The following is a 24,158-nucleotide window of genomic DNA, read 5'->3' on the forward strand; positions in this document are numbered from 1 at the left end:
TACATTAACACGCTATCTTCAAATTTGACTCGATTTATAGGAGCGAGCAGCTACATCAATCAATCCACCAGATAATCATACAGATATTGGAGCATGCAGAAGAAGTCATCATCTTGTTGAATTGCCTCATACAGGGGATAGACAAAATGATCGGGACAGGCAAAATTTTCACTTTCCAAAAAATGTTCAACTAGCTGTAACTTTTCGAAAAGTGCATCTAATATTCTCAAATTTTTACTGTAAGTTCTTCAACTAGTTGAGTATCAGTGGACAAAATTTGGAAAAGATCGGACAATTCTTCACGAAGTTATAAAGATTTTTGAAAAAGATAAAATTATCCGATAGCCAACTTTGAGCTGTTATATCTCCGGATTCAATGAACCGATTGGAATGAAATTTTGACCATTCATGACTTACATAATGAACTCTGGAAAACATTTAACTTAACTTGAAATTTTTAACAAGCGAAAAAGTTATAGCAATTTTATTTTTTTCACGATATTTTAGTAAATTGGTCTATTTTTAATATGTATCCCATTACTTTTTCAATTTATTGGCGGCTATGTTGTTACTTTCCTTCAAAACGCATTTATATATAAGTCAATTAGAGGGAAACTAAATGAACTGTAATTTGCATCTTGAATTTTGAAACGATGTTGATGTTTTGGATAATTTGGTGTTTTTTTTAGGAAAATAATCTAATCGTTATAACTTTCTTCCGTGTTAAGAATATTAAGTTAAGTCAATGGTTTTTCATAGCTCATTATATAAGTCATAAATGGACAAAATTTCATTGCATTCGGTTCATTGAATCCGGAGATATAACAGCTCAAAGTTGGCTATCGGATAATTTTACCTTTTTCAAAAATCTTTATAACTTCGTGAAGAATTGTCCGATCTTTTCCAAATTTTGTCCACTGATACCCAACTAGTTGAGAAACTTACAGTGAAAATTTGAAAATATTTGATGCACTTTTCGAAAAGTTACAGCTATTTGAACATTTTCTGAAAAGTGAAAATTTTGCCTGTCCCGATCATTTTGTCTATCCCCTGTATACCCAAATCTAAAAGATTCAGGAAAACGTAGAATGACTTAATGTAAGAAACAAATAGAATTTACACAACACAATGATAACAAAATTTTCATTAAATCCAATGATCTGCCAACATAGCACACAAGCATACAAGATGGTACTTGTGCTTTCCCCTTTGTTGCCGTATGAAGAAGGCGTATCACGTCGAACACGTGACGTATCAGCAAGACAAAAGTGAGTAATTGAAAATATTCGCGCGATCCTACCAGAACGACATGCTCAAATCCTGAATAAGTGAATTTGCATAATAGCATCGTTTGAATGCATGATATTGATTCGTCTCCTCAATGGAAAGATTATGAAGCACACGCTTCGTCGTGTCATATTTTCGCCTTCACACCTTTGCAAAAATCAGTATTAGCAGCGTGAAACAACTCTGCCTGCTTCCTTGTCCCCACTTCCCCATAGTTAATCATCGTGGAGGAAATGTAAAAAATATGAACTCTCGTGAAGCTTATAAAAACGGCAAAGGATTGCCAGAGCGGAAGTTGATTCCATTATTATTTTTTTTTCTGTTCTGAATCATTTACTCGTTCCATTTGATCCCAAGCAAAGCATTCAATGAGGTGTAGGTGATAGTTTACAAGGGTTGTAAGCTGACATCAGATATTTCCTTTAAGTTGAATATCATGCGCCAGCAACTGTTTAATAATTAGTATGTTGTATCCTAACTAATTGCAATGATGCGAAATCTGAAAACTCTGATAACAAAACATCTGCTTTGAAAAATGAAAATCGAATTGATGTTTTTAATTATATTAAAACACAACTAGGGGAACTTACGTATTTTCGCCAGTATTGTTCTCTTCGTCATGGGGGGTTTTTTGAAGCCTGCTGGTCTCAGAGTTGGCCTCAAATCCTTCCCAACCAAGCTGAGTTATATGCCCAAATTTCAGGGAATTCGGCCCACAAAAACCTCCCATGACGAAGAGAACAAATCTGCCGATAACACCCTTCGCTACCCTATTTCTTTCTCAAAAAATGATAAATACCTAATTCTTTTTTTGGACAAAACTCCCCTACAAGAGAGGAAGCAATGCTCACAGGAAGATAAGTGCGACCTACCTGCTGCTGTGATGAGAAGCACGCGACGATTCATTCCTTTGTTCCGTGTCTGTTTCCTCCGCAATTTCCTCCGGAGCTCGCAGCGTTTTTGATTTCCATAATCGATTTTAATTAGCTGTGCTTTGTTTTAAAATGCAATTCCTGCTTCCCTGCTGTACCTAGTATTTACGTTCACCGCCGTGCTGTGACACAGATATAGCTCTGTGTCGGATACACCGGTAATTGACATTTTATCAACTGATAATGGCACTGCTCTGTGAATCCGCGAGAGGCGTTGTGCATGCAGGGCGGGAAAGGGGAGTTAGAATAATGCAAAGCACAGTAATTAATTTTTCAACAACTTTGATCTCTCCGACTTCAACCCGTCGGTAGAGGTGACACTGATTGTTTGCCTTTTTCCTCCCAAGCTTTAATGGAAAAAAATAAATAAAATTGTGAATCATTACAAGCTATGAATATTATCTCACATCTCTCTGCGGTTACTCAGTGCATGATCTTATTACATAGTAAGGAGGGGCTCTAGTGAACTCTGGTTCTCTAGTCGGGCCGTTCCAGTCCAGTGTTCTCCGTTACATGTAACAACTGTCCGGTTAGCATTTGATCTACTATGTAGTAGTTGTTATTCTCCTGCTTATTCGAAGCAATCGGTGCCGATAGAAATGTTTAACCCTTAAGCATACTCCAGTTGTTCGTCATCAAAGATATTTTCGATGTATCGCTTCTTGTTCAAGTGAAATCTAAGGTCCCGTCACGTTCCACTTCGCTTTCGAGATATGCACGGTTGAATGTACATTTTCCATCGATAGTCGCTAGACAGTTAATCGGTGTTACCCTCTAGGAGCATTTATTCCACAAATGCCAGCTTTTCGTAGCGCGAGGTCAGCCATCCCAGATGGCTGTCAATAACTCTCGGCTGCGGCCGTCTTTCTCTGCTCTGTGTTCCACCCAGTGTCGAATCGCCAGATGATCACTGTGCGTATATCTATCGTCGACCCTCCAGCCTGAGCTATGGTTTAGATCCGTACTCTGGAAGGGCACATCAATGATGGCCTCTGCACCATTCTTACTGTAGGTTTGTTATGTAGCCTACGTTCGCGACATCTACATTCAGTCTTGCCATAGCTACGAGTAGAGCCCAGCAACTTGCGTTAGTCGAGCAGCTACCCCATACCACTGGCCAGACGTTGAAGTCTCCGCCGCGACCAAAGGACTCAATCTAATGCGGCGAATCTAGCATATACGAGGACTGGATGCATTTGTACACCCCGTTGATCGGTTCGAAGTGGAAATTATTATCTGGACCTTATATCCACGTTGTCGGGAGGAATATGGCAAGGGTCCGCTAATAGGGTGATGTCTGTACTTGACCATGAGACTGACTGGCACAACATTTTTTGTGCTTTCCCACAGTAGTTCAGGTTCAGCTGTGTAATCTCCATTATCGTCGGTTGTTTCAACCAACACGCGTGCCTGAACATTTAGATCCACCCGTCGTGTGACCCTTATTCGTCGTATACAAATCAGGCATTTTGATGTCGAGTTGAACTACCTGGCAATGTGGCCTTCCAATCCGCACTTCCTGCAGAGTTTCTCTCGGGGCCTTCTCGGGACGTCCACGACTTGTGTCCTTGCAGTGCCAATTCTAATTTGGCAGGCTACAGTCGCCTTTTACGCACCCTCTACTGAGAGCTTGAGCATGGCGATGTGCCTGCTGGGCCTTTTCGCCGGCGGATTGATGCACATGGTTCATCTACCTCACACTGCTGCTCGAGGACGGCTGCAAGCTCCTCAGCGTTAGTGATCTTGTCCAGGTTTTTACACTGGAGAGTCGCCTTCACCGTAAGGGCTCTCATCTGTACTTTCTCGCCCAGTACCTCTAGGCTTCCTAGGCACTGTCCTTCTTAAACGCTTCCTGCTTCAGCACTAGTATCTTCTCTCCGGTCCGGGTGCGCCGGATGATTTTTACATCCGCGTCCAGCTACGATTTTCACCCCGCATAGCCTAGAACACCTCGGTCTCAGCGTAAGTATCCATCTCGCGTCGCTCCTCCCACGCTTGCGAGCTGATTTCGATTCTCGTTTATTACTACCTTCTATTTCCCAACCGTGTTCCAATGCGGTATTTGTTAGGTCATTAACAGCTCCTTGCGTAAGAATTACCAGAGGATTCCTGAAAAAAATCTTAAGGCTTTTTTTAGGAAATTGCTCAAATCCAATTTCAAAATAAATTGCTGAAACATATTTTATAAGAATTTCCACAAACATTCACAAAAAAAAAAATACTAAAAAAATCTCAGTTTCGGAACTGACCGAAATCATCATAGGAATTTCTGAAAAAAAATGTAAGAATTCCCAAAAATAATTGCCGTAGAATCACCGTGACATTTTGTTTTCCAAAAAAATGGTCGAAGGAAGTCGCTGAGGCATTTGACGAATCAATTTTCAAAGGAATTGAGCATGAGCATGAGCATGAGCATAGATGACCGTACTATTCGTAGTTGCTACTCCGTGATTGACCAGAACAATCGAAGTTGCACAAGGAACCAACAGACGGAGCTTGGGAGTAGCTTACCGTCCTCAATGTGCATCTTTGAGAATTCCAAACTTTATTAGGTCAATAACGGCGCCGGCCACGTCCTTACGGTCATCGAGGAAGGAAAGGAATGTTATTATGACGTGCGTTGCTTACTAAAGACCGAGATCACCTCTGCGTCTCCACGTCTGTCATGGGAAGGACTTTTTGTTAGTGGGGAGGGGAAAGGGCGCATGATATGAGTTCACTTTGGTAAGTGGAGTGATTCAGGCAACCCTATTAATATCAAACCACTTATTTTCATTTGGACTAAAACAAAACACATGCCGACATCGAAGATGACGAACCATTCAGATAGTTTTCGAAGTGCGAAAATTAACGAAAGAGAAAATAAAGTGATTTGAACCAACGTGGCTTTGGAACTTGGGCCGACACTTGACGTGACGAACATTTCAATGTCTGTTGACTAAAATCGCAAAAAATGTTGTTTGTTGCATTTATCGTATCATAAATCGCCCCGTACGAAGATGAGCAGTCAAATAGACGACGACGACGACCGAATGAAAACGCGGCCTGTACACTTTGCCTCCAAAAACTCACTAAATGGCCCCGTACGAAGATGAGCAGTCAAATAGACGACGACGACGACCGAATGAAAACGCGGCCTGTACACTTTGCCACCAAAAACTCACTCCGAATCAATTTTCAAAGGAATTACCGAAGAAGTCCCCAAAGTAATAATCGAAGTTTCCAAAATTTCCCAAGGAATTATTGATGAAATTCCATAATTAATTTTCAATGCAAGTAACATGGGAGTTGCCGAAGGTTTTCCGAAATCATCTGTAGGAATTCCGAATTACTGAAGAAAGCTAGAAGCTGTTTATTTATTTAAAATTCAGGAAAGTGTTTGTGTTGTTTGTTTCCACTCTTTGTGTTTGCTGGTCACCCGAAAAGGACGCAGCCATATATAGCAGCTACCATCACCCGTCAACATTAGCCACCAGATGCCTCTGCCTTACCTGAATCATGGACGTAGACGTTGGTAGCGAAAGGAGGCCATTAGGATCATAGAGATCCTCAATCGACCTAAGAAACGGCCATTTGCCCAAGTGATCGACACTCGTGCAGTCCTCTGTGCTTATAGTGTCTAATGTGTTCCTATTGTGTGTGTGGTGGATTCCAAGGACACAGTTAATCTAGAATCTAGATAATTCCATGAACCATATAATACCTGGAATTCCCCCCCCCCCCTCACACAGAGCCCCGAGGTTTTACCGGTATTATTACCGAGCCATCACGACCGAAGTCTCTGGTAATAATACCGAAACTTCACAGAACTGATTAGCAATCTACCAAATTCACTCGTACTTACGTGCATGTTGAATTTTTCATTCAACTCGGAGGGGTTCTGTTGTCCAAAAGCATAATGAACGAAAAACGATTGTTCAAAAAGAACGTCGGAGTGCAAAACTAGTCATTGTAATTTAAAACGGAGCAATTTTTGTGTGTTACTGTGGTATTTTCGGATGTGTCAATAAAAAGGCCAAAGAATGATAGATTTTATTTACCCAAATTATGTGTGCTTCTTTTGAAGCGTGTCCAATTAGGATTTTACAATTTTATAGGGTTTTCAATTTTACTAGGATATCAAATTTCTTTGTGATGTCTCATTAGCTCATAAGTAGTTCTTTTCAATTTCATTTTCTGTGATATTTTTTGATGAACGGTGTAGTTTCGATAATATGAGGTCATCAATGAATGAGTTACCCACGAGTCCACGACTGAAACCTGGAATAGAAAAAGAACAATTGATTGATGCACCAAGCGAAGAGAAGAAGAAGTTTTGACATCCAAGCGCACTATGGGGGACTCCCATACAAGCAGCCGGACAAAAATATTTTCTTCATATTTTCGAGGATTTATTAGTATTCTGCAGTTGGTTCGACTAAAATATATTGTTTATGAACATTTTTAAACATCACAACCAAGTTTTGAAAAGGGCGTATTTTCAATATGGTCAAATAATTGATAATATATAAAAAATTTGAATTTGTTTTATTTTTTAAATCTTTATTTTGTTTTTTTTTTTTGTGCTTAGAATGATTAACACTATTGTGTAGTTACTTTCTAAAATGTTTGAGAATCGTCGTTTAATCTCAAGGGGTGCGCCCGGGCGGTCTCGTGCGTAAAAAACGCTGAATCTCCCAAGACCGCAATTTACCGCAGAATTTTGCATACAAAATCATTAGAGTAGACTTAAAGCTTGACCATAAACTGATTTTGAGCCTGGGAATGTTTGGGAAAAAAAAAGATGCCGATTATCAAAATTTGAATCTCATGCCTTTTTCAACTTCTTCTTCTTCTTGTACCTTTTATCATACAATGGTTTAATTATTTCACAAAACCACGTGTTTGTTGGAAAGCTTGCTTCATTATCTTACCAATGATGTATTGAAAACAATAGATAATGATGATAATAATTAGAAAATATCGATTTGAAATTATGTGTTGTTTTTTTGCGAAAATTACATTTTTTAGCTTTATTCAACTTTGATTCTCAATATCTTTGTTACTACATCAGCTAGGAACTTGAAATTCTAGATTTCTCTAAGTTTATATGTTTATTATCGATAGAAAATTTCAGAACAAGCATTAGTGGAAGTCACTTTTCTGATTTTTGTCCGCCTGATATCCTATAGTGAAGCGGTGTGCCGTCGATTAGATCCTCGTCGCTGATTGGTCGATGGATGTAAACGGCACACCGCTTGGATGTCAAAATTCTTCTTCTTACCGCTTGGTGCATCAATCAATAAATAATATGAATGAATCTTGAAATATTTCAACAGGCATGAAGAGTGTAGGTAAATGAGAATCACTGTGTGGTAGTTTGAAACAGGAAGCAGGAGCGTTTTGGTTTCCGCATACAAGCGTTTGTTTGTGTGTTGGAGGCCGGTTTTAACACTGAACCATGAAGAAAGTCTAATTCTTTTAGGTAAGAATTCTTAGATCTTTCAACAATGTTGTTCCCCAGCCTGTCCTGAGTCATCTGTGTCTCAGACTGTTTTTTGATTGGTAATAGTCCTGGTACTGTGAATTTGGATTCCAGTATCATGGCCCAATATTTTTCAGGCTCAGTTTAGAGCAAAAGAGAGGAGATTTGCTGATAAAGCAGAAAAAGCTGTACTACCCAAGTAACCATGACGCTTTATATAGAGCATTATTTTCGCTTTATAGTGTATTACATGACATGCGATATAAAGTTATTTTGTCATATAGGCACCATTAAAGTAGGTTTAAAATCGAAAGTGGCGCTACTATTGTTGATTTAAAGCAAGCTTTACTGTGGTGATTGCTAAAGCATATAAAACGCTTGTACCTTATAGCTAATGCAATCAAATCGTATGGAATGCATACTTGATGCATCATGTCAAAAAAGAAAAAAAAAAGTATGTTTTTCATTTTTCTATCTATTTTTATCTTCCGATACTCTCACTTTGATGTTTTTTATTGTATTTCGAGAATTGAACCTAGACTGCTGAAACTGACCACGATGAAACTCGGACGCGCTAACGCTGTGTGCTACGATACCATGTAATTTGCACCTGGAAAAATGTGCAATATAAGGTAACGTATACTTAGCTCGTGCCTTATTGAGTTGTGTTTTCAGCAACTCTAAAAAATGTGCCGGGGTCTGAATGCCATCAGTTATGTTACTCTCGAATATAAATTCGTCTGTGTTGATTCTGTTTTTATATACGTGCTCACTTCTGCCTAAAATACAATAAATAAGAAACAATACAAACAGCGCTTTAATTCTTCCTTTTATGAAATCGGAGCGTTATGTTAAATAAGGAAACCAATACCCCACATAATTTTTGTTCCCTCAGCATCTGATTGTTTTCATGTCCCAACCAGAAACCCAAAAAACCATACATAATATACATTTTCACACAGCAACATCTGAGCATGATAATCTAAGTGCTCCGCAGCAATCCATGAACATTTTGGTTTGTTTTTCTTTTGTTTTGAATGGTTCTGTTTCTAAAAGTGTTTTACAGTTCTTTTTTCGAACTGAGCGATATTTTTCTGTTTACAACGATGGAAGCTTTAGTAAAGGTATTGGCTTGCATTATTGATTGCTATAAAGCTTTTAACATGGTAATGCAATGAAACATTTAACAACGGCTCTATAGAACTATACAGAACTGTCAATATCTCGTAATGCTTCAATGCTTTCATAATGTAGATTAAACGCTTCATTATTTGACAGATGTAAAATAAAAGTTATGTTGCATTAGCTAAACTATAATACGATTGAATTAATGTTATGATATAATGCTTGTGGTTACTTGGGTAGTGTACCGGTTCTTCACACATGCAGAAAACTGATCGATCGCCGAGAAGTAAACATCTAATCTTTCTCAGGGTTCATCGGTTGGAAGCAGATGAGAAGTGATCGGGTTGATTCTAGTACACGGAGTAGGTGTAGGTACAGCGAGAAGCTGTGGAATTGTGTAGGTGGTATGATTGGACAATAGAGTTAATAAACTATAGAGGACGAATGTCGCTGGCGTCGCTGCCGAAACATCTCTTGCTGGCGGAGATAGGCCGGGCTATAAGTGTCAAAGCGAAAAAGTATGCAGTTTGACAGATAGATACCCGACATGTTTCCGAACGAGAACAAAGGGAACAGCAGCGACATTCGTCCTCTATAGTTTCTTAACTCTATTGATTGGACATACCGAGAAGAGAACACACATGATCGTGTCGTTCGTTGTAGGGGAGGTTCGTCCATGACGGCCAATTTGTCCCTTAAAGAGATAGGTAGTTGTAAACAAGCGAAAGGCAATGAGCAGTGCGATTGGTGGATAGCTCGGTGGATAGTTACTTCCGTTAATAATTCTTTTGGAGATCTATTTCGTTGAACCATCGTGAAACATGCTCCAGTCCTGTTTGGTTTACACGATGCCGAATCTCGTGCTGTGGAGACAGCGATTGTTGAGGATCCTAGGATGTGTTTTTAATTTGTTTGTTTCAGCCGTTTTGCTGAATGGGCCCAATCAAGAGTGCATCTGCTCACAAGTTCCCCTTGAGGAAGTGAGAGATAGCGAATCCCAGTCTGCGATCCTAACACGGCTGACCTGATCGTAAACAACCCATTTGATCAGGGTCGGCGCTATCGTTGGAACGTAAGCAGTGGAATGCAGGTCGGAGTACCTGAAATGAAGTACGATTAGTGCTTTATGAGTGCTGGTGAAGATTTGGATGAGGAGCCATTTCTGTTAAATGATTCGTCTAGAGAAGCTCGTAAATGCCAAAATCTTTGTTAAAGCAGACAAAAAACGATTTGTAAATTTTGTAAATAATTGCATGACGACCGTAATTTATTAGTAGATTTTTTAGCATGTGTAGTTTTTTTTTTTTTATTTTTTTCAAACTGTATTTTTTTTATTATTTTTTGAATATATTGTGATGCGTTTTGTAATAAGATTATAAATAGAATAGAAGTTGATTGGAAATATGTATAGAATATGAACAATAGAATACAAGAATTACAAAAAAGTAATACCAAAGAAATAATGCAACTCAAACAAACAATAATAAAAGCTAAACAAAACTTAACCCAACTTTTAAAACAGAAGAATAGTAATCATTTTTCACTGAATGAACTTCTATTTGTGAATATTTTTCATGATATTATCTCAATTTTTCCGGTTTGATTATTGGCCAATCAAACTACGGTGATTTTTCATCAAAGTGCACAGAATAATTCTCAAATAAAATTTCATTGGACTTACCTCATATTCTGCATCTCATCAGTTTTAATCATTTTTCAATAATAACCATTTGTCAGCTCCATACATCACAGTAGTAACACACACCAATAGACCATTGTTCGATTCAATTTCGAAACGCGCAGTAGTAGATCAATCGCAACTCCGACAAACCGTGAAAGATTTCAATCGATAATGTTACCGTGCTTTCATGTGAGTTTTAAACTTCAAAATTTTTGTAAATATGTTTTTAGTATACCGTTAAGTAAAATTTGTGTAAAAAGATTTTGTTAAAAATATTTTAATATGTAAATTTTGTAATTGTTGGTAATTGCTTTTTAAACAATCGTGTGGAAAATTGTGAGTGATGATAGAGGTTACCTTGCCTAGTGCTTGCGTATTTGATAGCTGGAGACCAGAGCATACGCAATGATGGTCAGTAAAGAGTAATTCTCTAAATAACGAGGAGTTGGAAACACAACGATGATAACCTATGACCCCGATACTCGACAATTATACTTACCCATCCACAAACTATTTCATTACTGTCTTTTGTATGACTGAATCTAGTACGTCGCGAGTGGAACGTTTCGTGTTTTCGTCAGTTCGCGTGAATTTATAAAAGTGTCGACTGCTATGTATAGGGAACTGCATGAAATTCTCTCCTTCGCTTTCACTCTAACAGAAATCTTGTAAACAACAAGGCCACGAAACTTCAAAATCCCATGTAAAATCAAAACAGTGCGGTGCCCTATAATGTGAAGTGGTTCAGAGTTAAGTGTGATTGGTCTTGTGATTTTGTGATTGAAACAAAAAAATATCCACGTTGTGTATATTTTTTTACCCGAGCTGGGGGAGAGTGTAACGATTCGTACACGCTAACCCTCAGTTACCCAGATTGATGTCAAAGCGACCCAGATTGAGCAAAACTGCAGTTACTCTAATCTGAGTAAAGGCACCTTTACTCTAATCTGGGTTACCGATGTTGGTGGCAAAATCTGGGTAACCGGTACCCAGCTCCTCCTGGACCTTGATTTGGTTATTTTATTTCCAATCTAGATTTTTGATAAAAAGCTCCTATTCCCATGTGCTGTTCACTTACCTGATGCAGGAAAACAGTTCCCAGGAAGTATTTTACTGTTTTCCCGTCATTTATCCTCATATTTTTCGTGGAAACATCCATAATTGCCAGCGTTCGCCTGACCGCTGCCGTATTTCCAAGCCGAAAAGTGACAAAGTGCCGATTACCCAGATCTTTACCCAGATTCAACCAATATGGGTTTTCGGGTTACCCGGATTTTGACAACTGTTAACAACATGAAAATCCGGGTAGAATCGACTCAGGCGATGGGTAGTTTCAGGTTGGCGTGTAGTACCCCCTCAGCAGGTTTGTGAGATTTTGTCGCGTTATAGTGTAGTTTCGTCTGTTTATTTATTTAAAATTCAGGAAAGTGTTTGTGTTATTTGTTTCCACTCTTTGTGTTTGCTGGTCACCCGAAAAGGACGCAGCCATATATAGCAGCTACCATCACCCGTCAACATTAGCCACCAGATGCCTCTGCCTTACCTGAATCATGGACGTAGACGTTGGTAGCGAAAGGAGGCCATTAGGATCTTAGAGATCCTCAATCGACCTAAGAAACGGCCATTTGCCCAAGTGATCGACACTCGTGAAGTCCTCTGTGCTTATAATGTCTAATGTGTTCCTATTGTGTGTGTGGTGGATTCCAAGGACACAGTTAATCTAGAATCTAGATAATTCCATGAACCATATAATACCTGGAATTCCCCCCCTCACACAGAGTCCCGAGGTTTTACCGTAGTTATACCATCGTTTTACCACTACCAAAGAGGTGAACCCTAACCCCAAAATGGGTCACCTTTCGCCGTGGCTACATCCGGCGAAGGCTTGGGCAGATGATGATCCGGCCATTCGCTACACCAGGCCGAGGACCACCCTAAGAGCTGTTCTCCAGTGGCCGCAGATACCCCGATTCGATCGGGCGATTAAGGTCGCATTGAACGAGCAGAAGAAGGACGAGGAAGGAGAGGTTCGGTGGATGAGAACAGCAGGAGAAAGGGGCCCCGAAGACAGAAGGTCAGATTAGTCTTAAGAAAGTGGGTGGAAGTAGAGTGACAGTAGAGAGCTAGGGAAAGATAGAGAGGAAGTGCACAAAGCTTGGAGGAATAAACAGGAGTGTGAAAAAGGCAGCTCAAGTGTTCTCCTGAATCCACGAAATAGCAAGGATAAGCGTGCCGACCCTGGGACTGAGGGTAAATACAGAGCCGCTGGGAAGGGTCACATTCTGTGACCCTCTCCTCAGCCAACGGTAGCTGTGGCCTAACCGCCGTTAGTTACACATACTTAGATAATGAAAGTCCAAAAAAACATTGTGAGGAAGTTCCCAGATTCATTGTCGAACGCATAACCAAAGGCTTCACTAAAAGAATTCCCAAATTAATTGCCTGAAGAGTAATTGGTGAATATCAAAAAATAAATTTCAATAGAATTGCTGACATTAAAAAAAACAATGCTTTAAAGACTACTAAAAAATTAGCAAAGGAACTCCTAAGAAAACATTTTAAAAGATTTGCCAATGAAATAAAAAAAAAACAAATAAACTCCTAGTCCTAATGGAATTGCCGATGAAATTTTCAAAGGATACGTGAAAGCTGTTTAGTATCAAATTCCAAACATCCCAGTAAACCACAGATCGTAATGGGAAGGGCATTCAAAATCGTATATCTTGCTGTCAAAAATCAAAATCGTAAAAATCGTTGGAACTTGTGTTAAAAAATGTCAAGTCCAATTGTATACAAATCGTTGCTGCGATTTGTTTCGGAATAAGTTTGTTGTGTATAGAGCAAGTCATAAATAGCGCTAAATGAAGTCGTCGCTGTTTGCATACGTTTACAAGTCATATTTAATGTTAGTAAAATTTGGTTGGAAATCGTAACGACTTAATGAAAATTGATGAAATCCGCGCTTCCCGGTAAAAGATCAATACACTGTAGTCATAATCTTTCTGAAACTGTGGTGTGCTGAAATTCATATCCTTGCTCCCTAGCTAAATATGTTCACAAAATTAAATTCAGAGCAAGTGGCTTTGTACGAATTTCGGCACCGCGACGAGGTGATGGGGTGATGTTGGATGCAAAATGGAATAAGCATCTCACTTGCCTTGATCATCACCGCCTGGCCGCTGATTATGTTTTGGGACTGGAATCATTCTCCCTACTAATAATGATATTCGGGCAAACTTTGGGAGTGTTCATAGCTACCGAAGGAAGACATTTGTCCCACAATTGGCTTCTTTGGCGGTGTTGAGATAATTCCATATTCTGAATCTGCACGCCAAACTGAGCCAAAATCCAAATTTTCATCAATTTTGGTGCCCGGGAACCTATTTAAAAATCAATTTGAAGTTTGTATGGAAGAGATTTGTCGAATCACCCCTCGTCGCATTTTGTACTGGGCGGAGCTGTCAAGCAGTTGCCCAGCTGTCAAATAGTGATTTCAAAAAATCTCTTCGAAATTGATTTTAGGTATCAAAATTAAGTTCTAAAAATCCGAAAAAAATCATACTGACTCAAAAAAAGGTGCTCTTTCGTATAAAATTAAAAAATCAATATATTTTCCAAAATTTAAAAACCCAATTATTCCTACATGAGCAGTATACTTTTCCCGCGACGACGACGACGACGTCGAAGCGTACACTCGAAGCGAGACTAATGTTGTAAACAAAACATGTTGTAATAAGCGCAAACCCAACTCGCTAGGAGTTGTGTATAAATTGACAGCATCATTAGGTATACTATATATCAGTACAGCATTGACTTAGAAAAAATAATGCATCCCGTCCCTCATATCATTCATGTAGAAAGGCAAAGGCAAGTTTCATAGGTGGTTTAGAAAGCTTAAGTTTATATTGGTCAACAATTGTGCTCTTCTCAAGGCAGATCAGTTAGTACAATGGTATGGGCTTAGGTTCACAATCTCGAGGAGCCGTGTTCTAGGCTAGCTGTCAACTTTTTTATAGCTAATTTCGGACATCGTATTTCATATCACACGAAGTCGTATTTTGTTCTTTCGATTGATTATTTGGGACATCGTAATGATGATCATATGAAATCGCAAAATGTCGTCAGAAATATGTATATGGCCTCCACTTTGGTACGTATATAGCAATTCTGTGCAGTTTATACGATTGAATAGGTTCTTATATAGTAGTGTATAACACAAATTATACAGACCAAAATGTTTACTGGGATATTACCAAATAAATTCTTAAAGAAATTGCTGAAGTGGATCCAAAGATATTATCGAAGAAATTTGCGTACCGTAATCCGGGGTAACATTGATCAGAATTTTCGATCTTCCTTGAATAATTCTCTTGTTTAAGCAAACGTTACATGTTTTATATTTTTAAAACAAGTACTGGCCCTCTGAGTATGTGTTAAGCTACTCGAAAAAGTATTGTAAAACTTTAAAACATGTTTAAATAGGTTTTAGAATCTAATTTTTGATTTCGTTGATTTGGGGTAACATTGATCATGTCAGTGATCTATGTTGGTTTGTGTTGAAATTACCCTTACTTACTAAATTTGGGGTCGCCGATTTCGAATATGTTGTCCAAATTCTTACAAATTATGTACTTATTGAGTAATTTTAGGAATAAAAGCCTCCAAACTGCGAATAACGCCTAAAGGTAGGCAATTGCTTAAAGAATAGATAGCCGACTTTCAATAAATCGTATATTTCATTGAAAAAGAGCATTTTCATAAAAGTTAGGTTCATAAAATCCAACTCTAGGATATCATATTAAAGTAATACAGTGATTTCGAACCTCATATTCCATCTAGTATTCACGCCAAGCATGAATGTTTGACAATGTACCTCATTGCGTTACGAAACACAGTTATGGAAAAATCGATTTATTTCAATGTTTATGTAGTTCAATTTTCATGAATTGCATGCCATTTAATAGCTAAATGATAGCAGATTACGATATACCATTCGATAGCAGAAACTGATTCAATGTAAAATGCTCGTTTGAACATTTCATGAGGTCAGTCAAGCTGATCAATGTTACCCCGCTGATCAATGATACCCCGTTTTACGGTAACCCAAAGGAATTACTGAGAAATTTCCAAAAAACAAATGAAATAAATTCCAAAATAATTTCCAATAGATGGGGGAGAATCGACTGTATTCTGTGCAACTCGGATTTTGACGGCTACGCAGTCTTGTTAAATCAAAACGAGTTGTTATCTAACCCGACGTTTGTGTCGAAACGTCGGGTTAGATAACAACTCGTTTTGATTTAACAAGACTGCGTAGCCGTCAAAATCCGAGAATAATTTCCAATGAAATTGACGAAAATATTCCCTGAGGAATGACCGAAATGATGTTTTACCGAAAACACAAATTTCTTATATTATACGTACAAACCAGACTCGATACAATGTTAGTTTTACGTAAGTCATAATTTGCGGGCTAATTTTTGCAGCGACGCAGTAGGTCATTATTCAAAGAAGTTGAGGGTGAATCGGTATTTCCTTTTACAAAAAAAAGCAAAACAACCTGGAAGCCACTGAAACTGGCACCCTCTAGGCACCCCCTAGGAAAAAAATCCTAGATACGCCAATGCACAAAACCTTACTTACTATCTATATATATAAAAATGCAGCGGCATACGTGGGACCGCGCATAACATGCGAACGGAAGGCCCGATTTGGATCATCTAAGTTTTGTTCTGTTAGTTTTCACCCAAGGAAGGTATATGAGGCAAAAAACATGGACATATTGAGAGTTTTTGAAAATCGATTTTACTTACTTTTTGAACGGGGACTTGGACTCGGCTAGGGACATGAAATGTCAAAAATCGCAGTAGGCAAGACAAAGTTTGCCGGGAACAGCTAGTTTCTCTATATATTCCAAGGATTGGGCAAGATACTCTAGAAATATTTCGAAACAGTTCTGCAAAAAATGGTTTTGGTAAACTAACTGAGAATACTCCTGTGACTTTGCAAGAGACATACTTATGAAATGCACTTAATTTTTTTCAGGGAAATTCCTTTGGACTTCTTGCTCTAAAAGAATTTTGTTAGCATTTTATTAAAAATTTGGTCAGACTTAAAGTGGGAATTCTTCTAATAATCTTTGCAATCGATCACAAATACTTGCACACGTTTTACAGAAAGTCCTTAAAATTCCACCTTCAATATTTTTCATAGATTCCTTGAGAAATTTCTTAGGATTCACAAAACCACAAAAAAAAATCCTAAAAGAAGAGCGAAAAACGTATGAAAGTTAGTCGGTAATATTCTTCAGGGGTACGAGTATCTCTTACATGGACTTGAGCTTGTAACTTGTTAAACATTAAATACAATGAGCTACAACACCTAAAAACATGGAAATGAAATCCCATTATTTGTTATTCCCTTATTGACTCCAGAATTTCCACAGATGTCTTAGGTATTTCCAGGTGAAAAAAAGTTTCTGGATAACTTCATGTTTCGAAGTAGTAGATACCCTGTTTGATGTTTCTCGTGATGGTGGCCTTGTTGTTAAAAATATGTTTTTGGATGACTTGCGGTCAGCACTTTTTTTTATTAAATTTTGGCTCGCAAAGACAATTGGTCTGAGGATTGGATTGAAAATGTGGTTAGCACAAATGTATTGGTGAAGACGTGATCTTGATAGGGGATTAATGATTGTATGCTGCACTTTGTCACTTGAAGTGTTTTTTTTATGTTTTGGTAGATTCAGATGAAGTGATATCCTTTCAGAAAGCATAACTCGGTAGCTACTTTGGTACACATGTCTTTTTATTGTTAATCTCTTATCACCTTTATTAGGGGGAAAGAAAGAAAAGGTATTTACATTTTTTTTAAGCATCACTTTACGACAACGTATTTTTATAACCTGTCACATCCGCTAGGAAAAGGTATCACGCACTTAAATAATTTAAATTTATGTCGGTTGAATTTTGTTCACTGATCCGAGCTTTCCGTTGTTTTATGGCTTCTCACTTCGTATAACAGATCTGCATACAAGCGCGCGTAACAGCGTCTGATGGTTTACGTTTATGCGCAAGAAATGATGAAGTTAATTCTCTACACGCCGGATGTACTTCAGAGGTTCAGTGCTGCTGCTTCTTCTCCTGGGTAAAACCATATTGTCGTTTGGTGATGTGCAGCATGACTACAATGATGGCTGGTGGTGTGTGGTTGCGCAGAGACCACAGCACTCTCACAAAGCCTGGTTGACTGGTTACCATGCTCTCTATATGCGATGCGCCCATCGTCCCAAAGGTGCTTGCAGGATATGTTTTAGACGAAGATAAACTGCGCCTCGCCGGAGGAGCACTTTTTCGGAACGGCTCCAGTTAACCTAAGCCACTTTCCATGGCACGTTGGCGTGACCAGAGAGGCGAACCGCGTATTCCGACCAGTAAAGCCCTCCCCTAGGCAACGGCCCGGTACGGTTCGCTGCGGTGCTTTTCTGCTGCTGCTGATGCTGGGATGTTTCTGAAAACTCCGATCGTAATCATCAATGTGAGCATTTCCATTCTCATCATCATCATCATCATCGTCGTCGTTGTCGTCGTCGACGTCCTCATTGGATACGTCTGTTATGGAGTTCTTCTCGTAAGAGTCCCGCTCGGTTGTTGTGCTGTTCGGGGTGGAAGAGGGCCCCAAATCACAGTGAACAACAATGCGGTCGCCCTCTAGCAGGGTTTTGTAGTTTGGGTCCTTGTGGCACTGTTTAGTCACCTTCATGATCAGGAAAGCGATGCAGTATCTGAAAGCGAGAAAGATTACAATAAATTTGATTAGAAAATTGAATTATTGCACCCTTGTTTGTGAAACTGCATAAGTAAGAAACTGCAATCCATGTACATGTAGGGACATTTTTAGTCAAATTATCTCGTGGATGACAGCAATCTCACAGAATTTAATAAACCATTTTTGGTTTAATATTTTTTTATTATAGAGGTTTTAAACCATCTGGTTCATTCGCCTCTGGGTTTAATATATATTTTGTCTAAATAATCAAAATAGTTATTTATGCAACGAGTTACAATTTGAAGTTTACAGTACGAGTCGAGTCGTACATAGTCCTCGGAAGGCGGGCAGGGTCAACCCCCACGATAGCGCCTATTTGTTCTACTAGTATCAAGAACTAATACTGCGATCACCGTGATTTGACCTTTCGAAGGCTTAGGTGCTATAAGCCAGTACCAGAAAACGTTGCTGACAATGTAGCCTCCACTTGCCCCGAACTTTCAGGGGATCCCTTTTGTTTATCGTTTTTTTTTAATTCTTAATCGCTTAACCTAATTTACAGCTCTTTTGTCCACTAGGGCACTACGTGAGCGATTCCAATTGGACGCTGCAATTACACATTGTACAGCGCCTAAATGTATTCTATTTTAATTCTACTACACTGAGCGAAAAATTCACTTAAATTCTACTGGAAATCTTATGTAGATTTTTTCCATCTAACTTGACATTTGAAACTTAAATGATTAGTTAGTAAAAATATTCTACTGAAAAAATCCAATAAAATTTAAGTGTAATTTGATGTAAGTGTGATTTGATATGAATTAAAAATATTTTTTTAGTTTAAATGTACTGATTTTTGCTATTATTATTAATTGGCTTATTCTAAAAAATGGTAAATTCTAAAATTTGGTCCGTCTCTCTGCGATCGGAGACCACCAAATGGATCCCTTGAAATAAATGGAACATCGAATATGACAGAACATATTGGCATCATCACATTCATGCATGGTTCGTTAGTGACAAAAACACGCTTCTATTTTGTATACTATCGGCTGCAGTAAAACCCACTTGAAAACTATATACAATTTATAATACGATACAGTGCGAAATTTCCAATAACTTTTCTCTGGAGTTTCACTATGTTTTCAAGCGGCTTTCACTTAGTTCATGTAAGTCTATTGAAAATTAATTTTCGAACGGTTACTTGACTTTTTCCAGGGAAATTGAAATGAAATTTCCTCTCAGTGTACATATATCGAACTAGTGCCTTTGTGCTGCTTCCACTTGTCTACCCTCACGCAAAAACGGCTACGCTCATAAATGTGTTCGGCCTGCACATTTTTAGTAAACATCCATGCCGCACAATGACTGTGTTGGAAACACACATTTTTTAAAATTGCTCGTACGCTCACATGAGCAAGTATTTGGCAATAATTTCGACATGGCAACCTCACTGGGTTTATAAACCACCTTCAAATACCGAAAAATAATGATATTTTGCAAAAATGTGAGCGTACGAGCAATTATAAAAAAATGTGTGTTTCCAACACAGTCCCTGTGCGGCATGGGTGTTAACCAAAAATGAAAGTTTTTATTTTAGAGAGCTGTCCACGATAGAATGATGAAAACGATGATACTGTGGGATGCTGTTCCTTTTCCAGTCCAATTGGGGGTCGTCCATTATGAGTTGCGGTTCGCCGATATCCAATTTCCGGGTCCGTTAGAGCTATATGCTCCGAAGAGGGTCAGGTGTCATCTGCTCTCGGGGGGAAGAGCAACTGGCGAAAAATTGCAAGTGCCGGGGCTGGGATCGAACCCATGACCATCCGCTTATGAAGCGAACGTGTGGACCACTACGCCACGGGCCCCAACAATGTTTAGCGTTTGAATTATCCATAACCACTTTTCGAATCCACGCGCGACCTATTCTGTGGCTCCAAGACGATTTGAGTGATACCGTCGTTGGGGGTGACAATGGGCCAGAAGGACGAGATTGGGTCAAAACATAATCTGAAATATCTCACCAAATATTGCGAATATCGAATCAAAAATTTTATGGTTTTATCCTTGTGGTTGCCAGCAGTTCCTGTCAAAAAATTAGGTTTCTAGAGCAACAGGGATGGCAAGGCACGCAGAAGCTGCGCCCATTTACGCTCATCTTTCACTGAAATACTCAGTTCCATTAACCTTACAAAAGAGAAGAGAAAAACGCACAATAAAATGTACATAATTGCTCTCACGCAGAGTTTTTGTGTGGGTGACTAGAGTGCTACGTGAGAGCAGTGAGAGCCCGCAAGTCATAATACCAGTGCGTAATTTCTGCGCGCACGCTGAAAAAACAGAACTCAGTGCACACGCTGAGTGTACAAAGGGGTCAGTGTTGTTGGAGTATGTCAGTGGGTCCGAAACCCGCTAAGGGGTATCAAATCCTGTGATATCAGAGACAAGCAGACGTAACATATATCTCAGGGTCCTGATTACTTACAGTGTTGGTGTGCTTGGTAATATTCTTAAGCTGGTCAAGGACTTACAGCTGATGGATAATTTGATTCGAAATTCCACCAACAGGCGGTGCTGGTAAGCTAACAAATTTTATGTATATCAGGATCCTGATTACTTATAAAGATGGTTTCTTCGGAAAAGCTGTGTGGTAAGTCAAGGGCTTCTAGTTTGTTTATCATTCGATGCGAAATTTCGTATCGATGAAGCACTAATTACAAATATTGCAGAAGCTTGTAAATGATTGAAATGTTCAAAAATAAGTTCAGCAAGCTGTAATTTACTTCGCTTGGGACTTATTTTAGTCAAGTTAAACAGTAATCAAAGACCAATATATAACTTACACATGTACAAAATTTTATTTTATTTGGTTCACCAAACCCTAAGATATAGTAGTTTAATGAACGGCAGGGAAGTTTGAAGTATTTGTCTAGAAACGCTCCAACTTCAGGAATCCCGTAACGTGGGTAGATCACCTTATAATGGTGCGTTACGGCGTAAGATCTACCATAACCAATTTTGATTTCGTAATTCTCCAGCTTGGTTTAAATGCAGGAAAATTATAAGATCAAAATTTGGTTTACTTTTCTGTGTTTTGTTTTATTTTTGTATATTGTTTTTCACTACTAATATACATTTTTTCCGTGTTATTTACTTGATTTTAACTTCAACTTTAATAAAATAACGATTTGTTTCAGCGCTGTTCAGGTAAATAAAGGTGAAATTGTAATGTAAGTCAATTAACATTCTATGTATCATAATCATAATATTTATTGTTTCAGGTAAAATTAGGTAATTGGTCAATTATATAATTAAATATATTCAAATTATATGATACTTGGGATATTGGGAGGGGTAGCCTAAGGAAACTAAATGAACTGGTTTCTGGACAAATGTTCGTGGGGTGGCCAGACTTTGTCACGAGATAACAACCATCGTGTTGTCTTCCGAAGGTCTCCAGTAACTTAAGCTTACCCTGCTACAACAAACCATCAGGTGGATCATTACCTTCCGGTATGACTCTGCAGGTAATCCTTGCGCTGATGGTGGGTACACAATCATCATCATCATCATAGAAACGCTCCAACTTCAGGAAGAGTTAACCAACCTCTTGTAGCTTTCTAGTTGAGGAAATAGCGGTCGAAATTTGAGAATTTTTGGTGCACTTTATGAAAAGTTACAGCTTGTGAAAACTGTTTAGCTAATTTCACTAGTTTACAGCCTTTTTGAACTCGGTGAGCTGATGATAATTTTTGGTGTTGAATCATGCTCGAGTTTGAAAACGCGAAGGAAAAAAAATACAGTAGAGCGGATTTTTTTTTCGACTTCTCATACAAGGTCGATGATTTGAAATCAATTTTTGTTTTATTTTTAAGCAAAGTCGCTCAGTTCACACATCTCATTCTTCGTAGTCAATGCTCCGATTCAGCTGAATTTTTGACTGTAACTCACCTCATATGACATGTCAAATAAACGTCGAGAAAGAATTGTTAAATTGTTTTTTTTTTTCTTATTGAAAAATATACATTTCTTCATACAATTTTTGAAATTTTGGTAAAATTTAAGAATACTGTCCCCAAAACTTGACAATATCTTGAATTTCATCAATCTGACGAAATACCTGCATTCAGATGATCGAATAGCATTATATTTAGCTTTTAATTTATGTAAAAAGATTTAAAATTGGTTGAACAAAACGCACGATATTTGGGTTTTAGTAAATTCCATATTTTAAAAAGTTGTTAAACTCGATATTGAGCTAGAACTCAAAAACTTGTCTACTTAAAATTTTTTGAAGCTCGGTTTCGAAATCAGCGCTAAATTATGCTTCAAAAATTTTGGTCTTTGACAGAAGTTCACGACTTTCGTTTTATTTTGTTAACCAGTGTTATTAAAATGTGTATGCTTTCAATAATTTGCAACTAGCTTCGCCAAGCTGCAGAAACTCGAACCAAATGGTAATTATTCTGAAAGCCCTTGATCTACCAAACAATATTGTCAAACACACCATCTTTCTAAAAAATCAGGATGTTGAGATATGTGAAATTTCAAATTTGTTTGTTCTTTAGGATCCTGAGATATATAGGATGGAAATTTTGTCAGTGTTGCATCTGCTTGTCTAAGATATCATATAAATCACAGACAAAGAGATGTTACACTAACAAAATTTCAATTTCATATATCTCAGGACCCTGATTACTTAGAGAGTTGGTTTATTCGGTAAAGTTGTTCAGTTGGTCAAGGTCTTTCAGATTATGCGCCGTATGATTCGTGATTTAACTGCTAGGCGGCGCTAGAGAGTGCACAAATTTTAAATTTCACATATTTCAGCATCCTGATTTTTTAGAAAGATGGTGTCTTCGGCAATATTGTTTGGTAGATTAAGGGCTTTCAGAATAATTATAGTTTGGTTCGAGTTTCTGCAGCTAGACGGCGCTAGTTACAAATTTTCAAAAGCATGCAAAGTTTAATAATCAGCTTATAATTTTTTAATGAGTTGTAATTTTTTTTATAAAGTACGAGTGAAAATGTCCATAAGAATCGATAACGGGATGGTTTATGAACAGACAACTTCTCTACGGTGGTGTGTAAAGCTTGTTTCACTCAAATGCCCCAGAAAGTGTGATCAAGTTGTTCCATTGCAGTGAATGTTTAACTTCTTTTATATCGTTCCGAATCCAATGAGTATTCAACATGCGCTATATAAAGATGAAGTTTGGGGGATATTGAAGGAAAATTTGCTTTCCAGAATTTTGGTATGGAAGGTGAGAACATATCCAAAGTGTTGATTGCTGATAGACTTTATGGGGAGCTAGTAATAGCACAAACATATAGGCAACTTTTTATCAATATCTTCAAAATGTATTCGTTATATTTTTTGTTGCGGTAGTACAGTTCCATGGTTTTTATAAAGTCAGAGTCCTTGGATTTACCATCTCTGAAGCTCTGAAGCGGTATGCGAATGATGAAAGTTTTGGGTCAGACCAGGATAATACATCTGCCATTATGTCCGGCAGATTATTCTCCGGGGACGATTTCTTTGCCAAATGTTTTTGAACCAACTTGTGCCGTTTATGCAGTTATTCACCAGCTTGTTCGTAAACGAATCTCAGCGGATGTGGCTTCTTTAGTTTTATTGAACAAATAACAAATTTCTTAAGTTTAGATAGAAACAAGTTTAGATATAAGTTCCGATTTGGAAACACATGTAGTGCTCCACGAAAAGAAAATTGTCGTTTCCGAAGATTTCGTGCTGATTGTAATGACTGTAACCGGTCTCAGAGTCTGTTGCAACTGCTATGGGGCTATCTATACACCACGTGGTCATTTTTTTGGGAGATTCCGAAACCCCTCCCCCCCCCCCGCGTGGTCTTTCGTTCATACAAAAAAAATGTATGGACCG

At 38.3% G+C, this 24,158-nt stretch overlaps 2 protein-coding genes across 11 annotated transcripts in view; both read right to left on the reverse strand.

Moving 5' to 3' along the window:
* LOC109400336 (somatomedin-B and thrombospondin type-1 domain-containing protein) overlaps nucleotides 1-24,158 on the reverse strand; it is a 541,334-nt gene that overhangs the window by 251,226 nt on the left and 265,950 nt on the right. The window lies entirely within an intron of this gene.
* Nucleotides 17,282-24,158, reverse strand: part of LOC109405215 (uncharacterized) — a 214,918-nt gene continuing 208,041 nt past the window's right edge. The window contains exon 5 of the mRNA XM_029868341.2: nucleotides 17,282-18,272. Coding sequence (XP_029724201.2) covers nucleotides 17,801-18,272 — 472 coding nt within the window. The 3' untranslated portion in view covers nucleotides 17,282-17,800. The remainder of the gene's footprint in view (nucleotides 18,273-24,158) is intronic.

This window comes from Aedes albopictus, chromosome 3, assembly GCF_035046485.1.
Source record: "Aedes albopictus strain Foshan chromosome 3, AalbF5, whole genome shotgun sequence".
NCBI classification, from domain to species: domain Eukaryota; kingdom Metazoa; phylum Arthropoda; class Insecta; order Diptera; family Culicidae; genus Aedes; species Aedes albopictus.